Source organism: Microcaecilia unicolor, chromosome 8, assembly GCF_901765095.1.
Source record: "Microcaecilia unicolor chromosome 8, aMicUni1.1, whole genome shotgun sequence".
In the NCBI taxonomy this organism is placed as follows: domain Eukaryota; kingdom Metazoa; phylum Chordata; class Amphibia; order Gymnophiona; family Siphonopidae; genus Microcaecilia; species Microcaecilia unicolor.
Window position 1 is genome coordinate 228,417,830 of NC_044038.1, and position 14,310 is coordinate 228,432,139.

At 45.9% G+C, this 14,310-nt stretch overlaps 1 protein-coding gene across 1 annotated transcript in view; it reads right to left on the minus strand.

Annotated features, from left to right (window-relative positions):
- Positions 1 to 14,310, minus strand: part of LOC115476416 (protein-glutamine gamma-glutamyltransferase 6-like) — a 52,719-nt gene that overhangs the window by 10,555 nt on the left and 27,854 nt on the right. Inside the window, exons 9-11 of the mRNA XM_030212786.1 lie at positions 6,807 to 7,049; positions 2,015 to 2,335; positions 960 to 1,117 (exon numbers count right to left, since the gene is read on the minus strand). Coding sequence (XP_030068646.1) covers positions 960 to 1,117; positions 2,015 to 2,335; positions 6,807 to 7,049 — 722 coding nt within the window. The remainder of the gene's footprint in view (positions 1 to 959; positions 1,118 to 2,014; positions 2,336 to 6,806; positions 7,050 to 14,310) is intronic.

The window sequence follows — 14,310 nt, forward strand, 5'->3', positions numbered from 1 at the left end:
GTGCCTGGCTGATTTGGTCCTTTGAACATATTATAATATAGCCACAAAGCTGTCCATGTAGAGGAATAGTCTAATGCTTAAGCAATCTACTGAGAACCAGGGCAGAGAAGCAAATTCCATTGCAGCTATTTGAAAATTTCTGGGGGGGGGGGGGGGGGGGGGGGGGGGTTCTTGTTTTCAATTGTGAGACCTCCAGAAACAGAAAAATACCTACTGTGACCTTCCTTACCCATGTGGAGAACTGCTCCATAGGAGCACCTTTATGTCACCAAGACAGAAGCCTAGCTGAAATTGGGTGGCGGAGCAGGTGGGGGGAAGAGGGGTTGGTGGTTGGGAGGCGAGGATAGGGGAGGGCAGACTTATACGGTCTGTACCAGAGCCAGTGATGGGAGGCGGGACTGGTGGTTGGGAGGCGGGAAATACTGCTGGGCAGACTTATATGGTCTGTGCCCTGAAAAGGACAGGTACAAATTCAAGGTAAGGTATACACATATGAGTTTGTCATGGGCAGACTGGATGGACCATGCAGGTCTTTTTCTGCCGTCATCTACTATGTTACTATGTTACTATGTAAGTACCAGGTCTAAATATGGACATCCATCTCTTTGTACAAATGCTAGTGGCACGTACTAGTGGCCCTACACCTTCTGCAATAGGGGTTGGATGTCCATATTTTGGCCCCTCCCTTGTCCCATTCAAAAAACATCCAGATTACGCCTCCTTCTCATATGGATGTACAGCAGTTTTAGATGTCCATATCCTGTCTTTATAAAATTGGAATTTGGATGTTTATACAATATGAATGTCTAAATGCCAGTTTTTAGACATACAAAACATGAATACAGCTTATAACATACCCAGCAAACTATAATAATATATGTTCTTCTCTCTCTGTCATTTTAAAGCAAAGACCCTCCCCTATTACGTTACAGTATTTCCAGGATAGAGCTTTGGTTTACCTTAATGATGATAGGAGGTTGTGCTAGGGTGATGACTTTCTCCACTATTATACTTCCCATTTGATCATCTTCACACACAGCTGTCACTTGGATCATATTGTCCTTAGTCAAATTATCTTTATACATGTCATAAGTTATAATTATATCAATTTCCTTCACTGGAAAATAACATGAAGTTTATAAGGTTAAAAGAGTGTTCCAATGTATAGAGTAATTTTATCCATGAAAATAACTTTGAAAATTACTCTCACAATCTTAGAATAACTGTGATTTACATAGATCAAACTGTGGAGGAGTGGCCTAGTGGTTAGGGTGGTGGACTTTGGTCCTGGGGAACTGAGGAACTGAGTTCGATTCCCGGCACAGGCAGCTCCTTGTGACTCTGGGCAAGTCACTTAACCCTCCATTGCCTGCCGCATTGAGCCTGCCATGAGTGGGAAAGCGCGGGGTACAAATGTAACAAAAATGAAAACATTAGCAGACTTTAACGAATCTACTTGTTAACAAGGCTGAAAAGTGTATTAAGGATGATACGTGATAGTCAGTGGCGTAGCTATGGGTGAGCCTGGGTAGGAACAGGCCCACCCGTTCTTGACTCAGGCCCATCTTAAATAGCCCACCAAAAACATTCAGTGGCAGTGACCTCGCTCTGCTCTCTTCTGCCCCAGGATCTGGCATTCCCCTGCTATGGTCCGGAAGCTTCCCCTCCCTCTCTGATCTACCTCAGCATCTTCACCGGCAAAGCAGCAACGCACTTCCACTGCCAGCATCAGCCCTGCAGGTTTCCTTCTGCCTCATCTTGCCCTCACTGATGTCACTGTTTCCTGGAGGCCAGCATAGGCAACGGAAGTGCATCACTGCTGTGCTGGCAAAGATAATGAGGTAGACCAGGGAGGCTGCTGGGCCACAGGAGGAGAGCAACTGCTGAATTTGGGGTTGAACGAGAGAGGGAGAGAGATGCAGGACAAATGGGGGGAGAAGTTTTGAAAGGCCCACCCATCCTTACTGTGGGCCCACCCAAAATGATGGTAGTATTGAATTCTTTAGAATTGTACCTTCATTAGCAGAAAGAATAACTGACTGTGAATCCTTCCAGATCTGATGTACTTCTCTCTTGGTATAGGAAATGGAAGCAGCACTCCTGTTTATTTTCACATTCTTTGAGGTATCATTCAAGTTCTTGACAGTCAAAGTTCCTGTGATACTGTCACCAACCACAGGGCTTCCAGACCAGGTGATCTCCCCAGAAATGTGAGGATTTCTTGCCGGGGCAGCTGACGACCCTGGGCTAGGTTGTGCTGACATAGCCCTAAAATGAGGATTTTCTTGGATCATCTTCAAAGCCTTCTGATAGACGCTTCTCTCTCTACTAGACCCTGTTAGTGGAAGGAATAGGCTAATAAGAACCAGGCCGATGATGACATCCATTGCTCTACATCTTGGTTACTAATAATGCACAAAGGAGGCGATTCTATGACAGGACACCATCATCGAGGCACTTCAATGCCCACATAAAGAGACATAGATTCCATTATAAAATAATAGTGCAACCTGGCATCAGTGCGCCTAATATTTACATGTTCACAATTACACCAGCCATAGCCCGAGTGGGCGGCCTGATGGAGCAAGGGTCAGATAACCTACAGTAAAGAGGTCTTTTACTAAGGTGCGCTAGCATTTTTAGCTTGCACTACACATCAGCTGGCACTAAATGCTGAGACGTCCATAGGAATATAATGATCGTCTCAGCATTTAGCGCCAGTCTGATTTGAAATATGAGTTAAAATCGCAAGCACACCTTAGTAAACGAATCCCTAAGTTATATGCATAAGTAGGAGCCCCATCCTTGCCCTTCCCATGCTCCACCCATGCGAATGCTCCCTTACAGTTACACGCTATCGCCTAATTCTATAAAAGTTGTTAAAAATTGCAGACACAAATTTGGGCGTGTGCCCAATTTAATTGAATAATGAGCTAATTAGTGTCAATAATTGGTTTGTTTAACAAGCAATTATTGGCACTAATTAGATTTAATTGGCATTTACACATGATCTGAAAAAAGGGGGTGGAAATGGGAGGGTCATGGGCATTATGGGGGCATCCCTAAAATTAATGCATGTTGTTTAACGCATGTTGTTATAGAATAACAGAGATACGCACCTAATGTAGGCGCATGCATTTCTGCCACATTTCAGTTGGTGCAAATGGCCATGCCTATAGTTAGGTGTGATTCCCGGGCGTAAGCACTATTCTATGAATCACGCCAAACTTGAAGCACGGCTTATGGAATAATGTTTTTTCAGCGTCAATTTTTTTAGCATCATATATAGCCTTATGCCACTTACAGAATCGCGCTTAGGCACTCTGCTAGCGTTTACGCCCCCACTGCTATTGCCTTACCTCTTCCAGGATGCAGACTAAAGTTTCAAGCGGACTCCGGGTCTGCGCGTCCCGCCCTCCCCCTGTGTTGGAGGGAGGGCAGGATGTGGAAGTGCTTGAGCGTCAACCCACGTTTAGAGGGCACATGCTGCTTGGAACTTTGGCCTGAGTCTGGGAAGAGTTAGGGCAGGGGCAGCGGAGGCAACAAATGAAGGCCAATCAAATTTCGGTTTTGGTTTCAGTTACAGTTCTGAAACATCATTTTTGTGCCCGGTTTCAATTCTGGCCGAAAATGACCATGCATTGTCAGTGGAAGTCAAAAATGTGTGCTTTGTCCCATTTGTCTCCCTCACTCCCTCCCTCCCCCTCTTCCCTGAGTGGGATTGCCCTTCCTCCTGGACCCCACGAGTTTTTCTCATCCACCCAAATTGCCCCTGGCCCTATCTTAAAATCCCTAGTGAACTAGGGGTATAGTTGGGGCAGGAATGGTCCCCCCAGTTGCTTTTGCTGATTCCAACTCTGCTTTGAAAAATACTAGGACTAGGGGGCATGCGATGAAACTACAGTGTAGCAAATTTAAAACAAATCGCTTTTGGATCAACCTACTCAGGCAAATTGAGAGCTTATGGAAGGCAAAATGGAGGTATGGGCCACTATTACTGTTTGGCAAACCAGAACTTAGTAGGCCTGGGCCTAAGGGCTATGTGGCCTTCGTGAAGAGAGCTACTATGATGGCAAAGAAAACTATCTTAATAGACTGGCTAGAGATCACAGGACCCTCGATTCAGACATGGCGAAATCAAATGATAAATCTCATGAGGATGGAAAGGCTACAGACAAAGGAGCAGCCACGTACAGAGTTTGACCATTTTATGGACAGATGGAGCCCGTTTCTGGCAACGCTGACCTCTGAATCTAGAAGTCAATTATTGAACATGTAATAGGAAGAGAATGATAATCGTTGTATCTGTCTCACATTAAGATGGGGCGGGGAAGGGGTGGGGGGGGGAGGGGAAGGGACAGGGAGTTAAAGTGTTAAAATGTTGGTATCAGAACCTACAGAATTGCTTGTAAGAATTATTCAGTCTGTTACCAATAAAAATGATTTAAACATAAAACAAATCGCAGAAAAGTTTTGCTCCAGGTTTCGGTATCTTTTCCACTTCCTGCTTCAGGGTCCGTGGTCTTGGCGTACTCTACAGTTGCTATAGAGTACGCCAAGAAACCTGGACCAGAGTTGGCCGTGGCAAAGAGAGCGTTAAAGAGAGCAACATCAGGTCGAAGCTAAGATAAGTGCGAGTTTTGACTCTCAATAAATAAGCAATAAAGTCGAGGAGGTTTTTTAAGCTTGTGATGACAGATAGAACTCCTATGAACTGATAGTCGTAGAGGTAAATTTCAGGAGTCTGTTGAGGCGTTTTCCTCCTGTACAACAACACATAGAGGTTTATAGCTTAGGAAATATATAGAGATACACCAGTAAACCACCAGGGTTAATAAGGTAGTCCGGGGGATGGGGGGGGGACTGCTCTTTCTATTCTTTTTTTATTTTGTACTGCAATTGCAAGTAGTGTGGTTTATGATCTTGCACATAAATAAATAGAATGTTCCGAATAAATGTTTTGATACAAACTTTTAGCAGGAACCTAAATCTGTAACTTTGGAATGATAAGCCCCTTAAGGAATTAGCCTGTCCGTGGAGTTATGACATCAGTTTTCACTCTGCGTGAGGCACAAAGTCAGCCTCTGTAAAAGCACTGTGGCTTTCAGTATCAGTTTTTCTTAGCTCCAGTCCATGTGTGTGGAGGCTACTTTGCTTGGAGGTAAAATATGGTCTTTTCATTATTTAAATTATTATATTTTAGCTTTGGGTAATGGGATTTAGCAAACGAATGCAGACTGCAAGCTCTGACAATCCCCAGAGTTGCCCTTACTGGTTCACATTCACGCAACCAAAATTGAGTCGGACCGAAACCAGATGATGAGTTTTGGCTGTAGTTTTGGTTTTGGCCAAAAAAATCTTTCAGACAGTTTGGGTGGCAGTTTCGGTTTCAGGCAAAACTGAAAAAGAAAAGCAGTTTTGATCGGCCTCTAGCAGGAAAGAGGGGGGAGACGCTGAACACAGGATGGGGAGGAAATGAAGGACAGGGTATACAGGGGTCATACACCTGTCCTATAAGCATTCTGTTATAGAATTACTAGTAAAAAAGGCCCGTTTCTGACACAAATGAAAAGGGCGCTAGCAAGGTTTTCCTCGGCTCCCCTGCAGCTACCCGTGTCCAGCGACCCTCCTCTCCCCCTGCCCCCCCTGCAGCCACCCATGTCCAGTGACCCTCCTCTCTCCCCTGCCCCCCTTCAGCCACTCATGTCCAGCGACCCTCCTCTCCCCCTGCCCCCCTGCAGCCACCCATGTCCAGTGACCCTCTTCTCTCCCCTGCCCCCTCCAACCACTCATGTCCAGCGACCCTCCTCTCCCCCTGCCCCCCCTGCAGCTACCCATGTCCAGCGACCCTCCTCTCCCCCTGCCCCCCTGCAGCCACCCATGTCCAGTGACCCTCCTCTCTCCCCTGCCCCCCTTCAGCCACTCATGTCCAGCGACCCTCCTCTCTCCCCTGCCCCCCTTCAGCCACTCATGTCCAGCGACCCTCCTCTCCCCCTGCCCCCCCTGCAGCCACCCATGTCCAGCGACCCTCCTCTCTCCCCTGCCCCCCTTCAGCCACTCATGTCCAGTGACCCTCCTCTCTCCCTTGCCCCCCCTCCAGCCGCCCATGTCCAGCGACCCTCCTCTGGACATGGATCAGCTGTGAGGCATGTTTTTCTTTCCCCCGGGTTCTGAAGTTGACATCATAATGGCTACGGTGATGCCAGCCTGATCTACGGAGCCTAGCGGACCAACTCGGAATGAGCCACGGTCCCAGGCAGCAAGTCAGAACGTTGGAGGTGAGAATTATTATATAGGACAATATATAAATTTCCTCTTGAGGAGGTAATAAATTGCAGCTGTGCTGACTGCATATGTAATAGCATGTGCTAAGTTCTATGCACAGTGTGCAATACACGCCCAACTCTCCACCCATAACCCGCCCAGTTCCTGCTCTCTAGCACAGCATGCAGTTTATGCATGAATTACCATGTGCCACCATGCTGCTCCGGTATAGTTACAGCATGCTAATTCAGGATTAACTGCTTACTGCATTTTAGCAAAAGGCCCCTCAGCGTTTTCCCCCCATGCTTTAAAAAAAATAAAACTTGCCGGGAACCAGGAATATGTGGCTATCACTCCTGTTCACAATATGTTGCACAACAACTGGATCTCACCAAAACAAGAACATATACACGATTAGGGACAACTCTTATTGATTGTTAAAATGAATGAACAATAATTAAAAAAAAAAACTTCTTAGACGCAATTAGAAAATAAACAAGAAAACAATATGGGATAAAAACAATGGATACAGGTTCTCATACCTTCTGCATACTTATAATTAAGTGTAATGTCCATCCGCCCATCAGAGCCCACAGCCTTTGTGCTGATATATTTTCCTACTGCGCTCGTGTCGGTATAGGTTTTCGCTATATAACCATTGTCATATACAATGAAACGTTCATAATCTGCATTCACCTCAGAAAACACGAATGGAGCATCGAAGGGGTGCTGCACTTCTCCTTCCTTGATGGCTTTCACTGAGGTGGGGCCAAGGCAGAATATACCTAAGAACAGAAAGACAAATAGGAACAATCATGTTTTGTAAATGCGCTTCTGTTACATGCGAGCTTGTTGCACTCTCTGTAACATAGACTAGTTCCTTCTATCTTGTTTAACTGTACATAGAACTCGGGGTGATTGTGTTTGAGGACCTTAATGTGGCCAAACAGGTAAAAAAGGAGACAGTCAAAGCCAGAAAGATGCTTGGGTGCATAAGGAGAAGGACTACCAGCAGGAAAAAAAGAGGTGATAGTGCCCTTGTATAAATGCCATTTAGAGTGTTATGTGCATTTCTGGAGACCGAACCTGCGGAAAGAAATAGGCCAATCCGATTAGGAGGGGCCGGACACAACTGGGCTGAAGGACAACGAGGGGTAGGATTGGGAGGGGGGAGAGAGAGAGAGGTGTTGCAAGGAAGGAGGAAAGGTGGGAGATAGTAGGTAAGGAAAGGGTTAAGGGGAGGGAGGGGGAGGAGAGAGAGGGTGATAAAGTAGAGCTGCTGACATAAGGAGGGGTCATTGTGAGGGAGCAGCAGCAGGGTTAACGGAGCTGATCCGGCCCACCCACCCTTGGATAGGGGGCAGTTGTCGCAGCTGGGCAGTAAGTGACGGTGATTATGTAAGACTATAGTGGGTACACAGCATGTCAGCACATAATAGTGCTTAGCTATTGGTGAATAATTGCTAAAATGTTACTTTCAAGATGAAGTTTAAGGTTACGTCTGTATGTTGGCAGGTTGCAGTTAATTGAGTGTGATTATAGGTTGTCTCCTGGCTTGGACGGCCGGGAGGCCAAGATCTTCTGCGGGGTGCATCCTTAATTGGGATGCACCATAATCATCGGGTGCTATAAGAAACAGCACATATAGGAAGAGGGTGTGCTTAGACGGCACAACTGGAAGGGAGTTAAAACGCGTTGGGGATGAAAAGCTGTGTACCCAGGGTTTTGATGGGGTTGACATGTTATAAGAAGTTATCCAGTTTTGTAACATATTAAGTGGCAGTTTGTGAAATAGAATGTTGAAAGTGCCTGGCTGTGGCCTTAATAAATTTCAAATTCGTTCAGAGGAATGTGGCTTATGGGTCTTGTTGGTTTGCAGAAGGAGAGTGGATGTGCGAGTTGGTGCCGAATGCCCCAGTTGAGATATAAACAGGATGGAGTGGGTCTAGAGGGCGAATACAAAATTAGTAAGTGGTCTCTGCCATAAAATATATAGGGACAGGCTTAGGAACCTCAACATGTATACTCTGGAAGAGAGGCGGGAGAGAAAGGCTATGATAGAGACATTTAAATACCTCAGTGGTGTCAATGTACAGGGGACGAGCCTTTTTCAAATGAAGGAAAACTCCAGAATGAGGGGGATCATATGATGAAGTTAAGAGGAAATAGACTTAGGAGGAATCGTTCACCGAAAGGGTGGTGGATGCGTGGAATGGCCTCCCGGTGGAGGTTGTGGAGGCGAGTACTATGTCAGAATTTAAGAAAGTGTGGTGCAGGCACGTGGGATCCCTTAGGAAAAGGAAAAGTTAGTGTTCACTGAGGATGGGCAGACTGGATGGGCCATTTGGCCCTTAGCTGCCATCATGTTTCTATGTTTTTATGTCTATTGAAACACCACCCCCTACTGGTAGCAATGCACCTAAGTTTACATGCAGAGCATTATTATTCTGTAATTATACTTGTAACTCGAGGCCACACCCCTGTTCCACCCCAAAACACCCATGACCCTCCCATTTCCACACCCCCTTCTTTGGACTGTGTGTAAATTTTAGGCGCAGATCCTGCGCCTAACTCTACGCACAGCAGTCCCCAATAAATCTAATTCATATCAATAATTGCTTGTTAAAAAGCCAATTATTGGCACTAATTGGCTTGTTATTCAATTAAATTGTCCGTGCCAATTGGGAACACACCTAAATTTGGGAGAATCAGGGGTAATATGCGTAAACGTCAGGACCAATTTTACAGAATTGCCCCTTACACCCAACAGAGCATTTGCTTATTTTATAACAGATCTGATTTACTTATAGATTATTTTTTATACTTGGTGGAGTAGATAGATATGTGTGACTGTCAGGCAGACTGGATGGATCACATAGGTCTTTATCTGTCATCATTTACTATGTTATTATGATATAGTTTTAGTTACAGATATAGTTATAATCAGCGCGTTTTTTTCTAGCAAAAAAAGGTGTCGGTACTCAAATTCCAGGCCACCCGTCAGAGGTGGGGTGATCACTGAGGGACCCACCCCACAATAGCCAGGCCCCCTGCAACCAGTCACAGAATCTATGACAAGGCAGAATTGGTGTGTAGAGCCTGAGCTCTTTCATTACTAACTAACTAGCATTTCTAAAGCGCTACTAGGGTTACGCAGCGCTGTACAATTTAAACATAGAAGGACAGTCCCTGCTCAAAGAGCTTACAATCTAAAAGACAAGAGAACAATCTAGAGACAAGTGAACAATCTAGAGGACGAGTGAACAGTTAATCTGATAGGGTGGATAGATTGGGGCATTCTATATATCTCGAGCAGTTAGGCGCCGAAGGCAGCATTGAAGAGGTGAGTTTTAAGCAGAGATTTGAAGATGGGTAGGGAGGGGGCATGGCGTATGGGTAAAGGAAGATTGTTCCAGGCATAGGGTGAGGCAAGGCAGAATGAGCGGAGCCTGGAGTTGGCAGTGGTGGAGAAGGGTACTGAGAGAAGGGCTTTGTCCTGTGAGCGGAGGTTACGGGCGGGAACATAGGGGGAGATGAGGGTGGAGAGGTAGTGAGGAGCCGCAGACTGAGTGCATTTGTAGGTAAGGAGGAGGAGCTTGAATTTTATGCGATATCTGATCGGAAGCCAATGAAGTGATTTGAGGAGGGGGTGATATGAGTATATCGGTTTTGGCGGAATATAAGACGTGCAGCAGCGTTCTGAACTGATTGAAGGGGGGATAGATGGCTGAGTGGGAGGCCGGTGAGGAGTAAGTTGCAGTAATCAAGGCGAGAGGTAATGAGAGTGTGGACGAGAGTTCTGGTGGTGTGCTCAGAGAGGAAAGGGCGAATTTTGCTGATGTTGAAGAGGAAGAAGCGACAGGTCTTGGCAGTCTGTTGGATATGCGCAGAGAAGGAGAGGGAGGAGTCGAATATGACTCCGAGGTTACGGGCAGATGGGACGGGGAGGATGAGGGTGTTATCAACAGAGATAGAGAGTGGAGGAAGAGGAGAAGTGGGTTTAGGAGGAAAGACGAGGAGCTCGGTCTTGGACATGTTCAGCTTCAGGTGGCGGTTGGACATCCATGCCGCAATGTCGGATAAACAGGCCGATACCTTGGCCTGGGTCTCCGCGGTGATGTCAGGTGTGGAGAGGTATAGCTGGGTGTCATCAGCATAAAGACGATACTGAAAACCATGAGACAAGATCAGCGAGCCCAGGGAAGAGGTGTAGATTGAGAAGAGAAGGGGTCCAAGGACAGATCCCTGGGGAACTCCAACAGATAGTGGGATGGGAGTGGAGGAAGATCCATGGGAGTGTACCCTGAAGGTGTGGTGGGAGAGATAAGAGGAGAACCAGGAGAGGACAGGGCCTTGGAACCCAAAAGAGGACAGCATGGCAAGGAGTAAATCATGGTTGACAGTGTCAAATGCGGCGGAAAGATCGAGGAGGATGAGGATGGAGTAGTGACCTCTGGATTTGGCCAGGAGCAGGTCATTACAAACTTTAGAGAGTGCTGTTTCTGTCGAGTGCAGAGGGCGAAAACCGGATTGAAGTGGATCGAGGATGGCATGAGAGGAGAGAAAATCAAGGCAGCTGCTGTGAACGGCGCGCTCAAGTATTTTGGAAAGGAAGGGTAAAAGAGAGATGGGGCAGTAGTTGGAGGGGCAGGTAGGGTCAAGTGAAGGTTTTTTGAGGAGAGGTGTGACAACGGCGTGCTTGAAGGCATCAAGGACAGTTGCAGTGGAGAGAGAGAGGTTGAGGATGCGACAGATGGCGGGGGTGACAGTATGGGAGATGGTGTTGAGTAGGTTGGTGGGGATGGGATCAGAGGAACAGGTGGTGCATTTCGAGGAGGAAAGAAGGCGGGAAGTTTCATCCTCGGTGATCTCAGGAAAAGAGGAGAAAGAGACCTGGGTAGGTTGGTTGAGGGAGAGGGTTAAAGGGTGAAGAGGAGGTGGTGGCTTGGTCGTGAACTCAAGGTTGATCTTTTGCACTTTGTCGCGGAAATAGTCAGCCAGTGATTGAGGAGAGAGAGAAGGGGGAGTAGGAGCGGGGGGCACTTTTAGGAGGGAGTTAAGGGTGGTGAAGAGACGATGAGGGTTGGAGCTGAGAGAATTGGTCAATTGGGTGTAATAGTCCTGTTTTGCACGGAATAGGGAGGAGTGGAGGGAGGATAGCATGAATTTGTAATGGAGGAAGTCTGAAAGGGTACGAGATTTCCTCCAGAGGCGCTCAGCGGATCGGGTGCAAGAGCGAAGGTAACGGATGCAAGGAGTCAGCCAGGGCTGGGGATTGGTGCGCTTTGTGGGACGGGAGATGGATGGCGCGAGGGTGTCCAAAGCAGAGGAGAGAGCGGTATTGTAAGCGGAGACCGCTTTGTCGACAGTTTCGGAGGACGTGATGGAGGGGAGGAGATTAGAGATAGTAGATGATAAGGTGGAGGGGTCAATAGCCCGGAGGACCATGGGTCAATTTTAGCAAACAATGGAAAAGATGCCGGTACTCAGTACCCCCAAGTACCCCCTCAAAAAAAAGCCCTGCCCATGCAAATGATGCTTTGGGCCTTTCCCTTAGATTTTGATAACAATCAAAGATGCTTGAGCAGGAATATGCAGAAATACCCAGTGTACCTGAATGTAACTCACCTTGAGCTACTACTGAAAAAGGTGTGAGCAAAATCCAAATAAATTATTTGAGATTCTGTTGCTACTATCTGAGGTTTTATATGGAATGTTGATATTATCTGAGATTCTACGTGGAATGTTGCTACTATTTGAGATTCTACATGCAACCAGTCACAGAATCAATGACAAGGCAGAATTGGTGTGTAGAGCCTGAGTTCTTTCATTAAAACTTGGGGACCATGGGTCAATTTTAGCAGACAATGGAAAAGGTGCTGGTACTCAAATGCCAGGTCACCCTCCAGGGGTGGGGTGATCACTGAGAGACCCACCCCTCAATAGCCAGGCCCCCTGCAACCAGTCATAGAATCTATGACAAGGCAGAATTGGTGTGTAGAGCCTGAGCTCTTTCATTAAAACTTGGGAAACATGGGTCAGTTTTAGCAGACAATGGAAAAGATGCCGGAACTCAGTACCCCCAAGTACCCCCTCAAAAAAAAAAGCTCCGGTTATAATACCAAATGTATGCAGCGTTGATAAAAGTGACTTTTTTATAGTACTAGTTACAGTTATCCATTATTTTCATAAAGCATGATTAAGCACAGACATTCATCGTGAAGTGTCATCTGATATAAAGGTTGGAAATTATGGTGCACAAACTTTTCTATTTATTTCATCAGTATTTATGGGTCTTGGCCATGTGTTTAATGTCACTGCCCCAGACTGTTCTTTTCGATCCTTTTCCCGCCTCTCATGTGATTGTACTAACTTGCAGGAGGTGCGTGACAATATCTTGAAATACGCAGAAAAGATAAAATGTCAGGATTTTAGTGTGGCTTTCTGTGCGAAACCCTATTTGCAAAAAAAATAAATGTAACATTTTGGCACCTTGCTGTAGAAAACCTTTCTATGTAGCCTACAATGCATCAAGGTTTATTTAAATTCACGAATAACAAGCTATTGCAATGTGAAAGCTTGCAAAATGGCTCATTAGTTATGACTTTCATTTACAACCAGGGCATGAAAATGGTCACACATTAGTTTTTCCCCCTCCCTGCCCATCTTCAATTCTCTGCTTAAAGCCCACCTCTTCAATGCTGCCTTCGGCACCTAACTCTTACCTTCAGGATGTCCAGACTGCCCCAATTTGACTGCCCCTATCGAATTGACTACTCACCTGTCCTTTAGATTGTAAGCTCTTTGAGCAGGGCCTGTCCTTTTATGTTAATTGTACAGCACTGCGTAACCCTAGTAGTGCTTTAGAAATGTTAAGTAGTAGTTGTAGTTTTTGCAAAAAGTTTCATATGCAAGTTTCTTATGGATCTCACTTGCAGCAAACCTTTTTCTTCAGAAAGAAGCAGCTAACCCATGGGAAATCCTGTGGTTTCGTTCATTAGCGCCTTAATTATCTAATTTGTTTATATAGAAAAAAAGTAATCACCCAACTAATGAAATCATAAAAGCAAACCTGGTGGGGGGGGGGGGGGGGGGGGGGGAGAAAAGACTTCAAAACTTTTATGTTGCATAGGGCCTCCTATAGCGCCAGCTATTCCAAACCCATGCGTTAAGTTGCACTGTTCTTATCGGGTGTCAAAAAGGTCCCACCAGTTGCATCAAACTTTATTACACTACAATAATAATTTATGAAAAGTCTTCAGACTAAGGAAAGAAAAGAAAAGTGACCGCAGTTGTATCAGGACAACAAAAAAGCCTGTGTTAACCAGGTAAATATCGGGATACTGCTTCTGAATATCGGAGATACTCAAGGAGTTTTGATGAACAGGAGATGCCATGACGTCACAAAGCTGATGTCAGTCCACCCGAGGAGGTTGTCATTCTCCCCAGTGCAGCCACCACCATCTTGGTGCACCCAAACCGCCTCTCACTCTCTCATGCAGTCATTCCTGTGAGATTCTCTTCTCAGCTAATCCCCAGAAATCTATATCTTAGCATTTCAAATAGGCATAAAGGGGTAGATGTTGTAAGTGGTGCTTAAAAAATCAGTAACGAAAAAATAGCGGTTAGCGCTGTTCTATAAACCATGCTTAAAGTTAGGCGTGGTTTGTAGAACAGCGCTTAGAGTTGGAAGTCACAGCTACATTAGGCGCTACACCAATGAAAACCTGGTGCAAATTCCCACGTGCAAATTAGGCGTGGATGCCACTAATTCTATAATAAAGTGCATAACGTTTAGAAATGCCCTGACCCCCCATACCCCCCCACCCATGCCCCATTTTCGGATCTGCGCACTAGAATTTACGTGCACCTCTTTATAGAATATGCCTAAGAAGATGTGCGCATAAATTCAAATTATTGTCAATTTGCGCCGGTAATTGCTTGCTATTGCCCAATTATCAGGACTGATTGGCTCGTTAATCAATTAAGCTGCGCGTGCAAATTGGATGTGTGTCCAGATTTGTCCATGCAACCCAAAGCGCCATA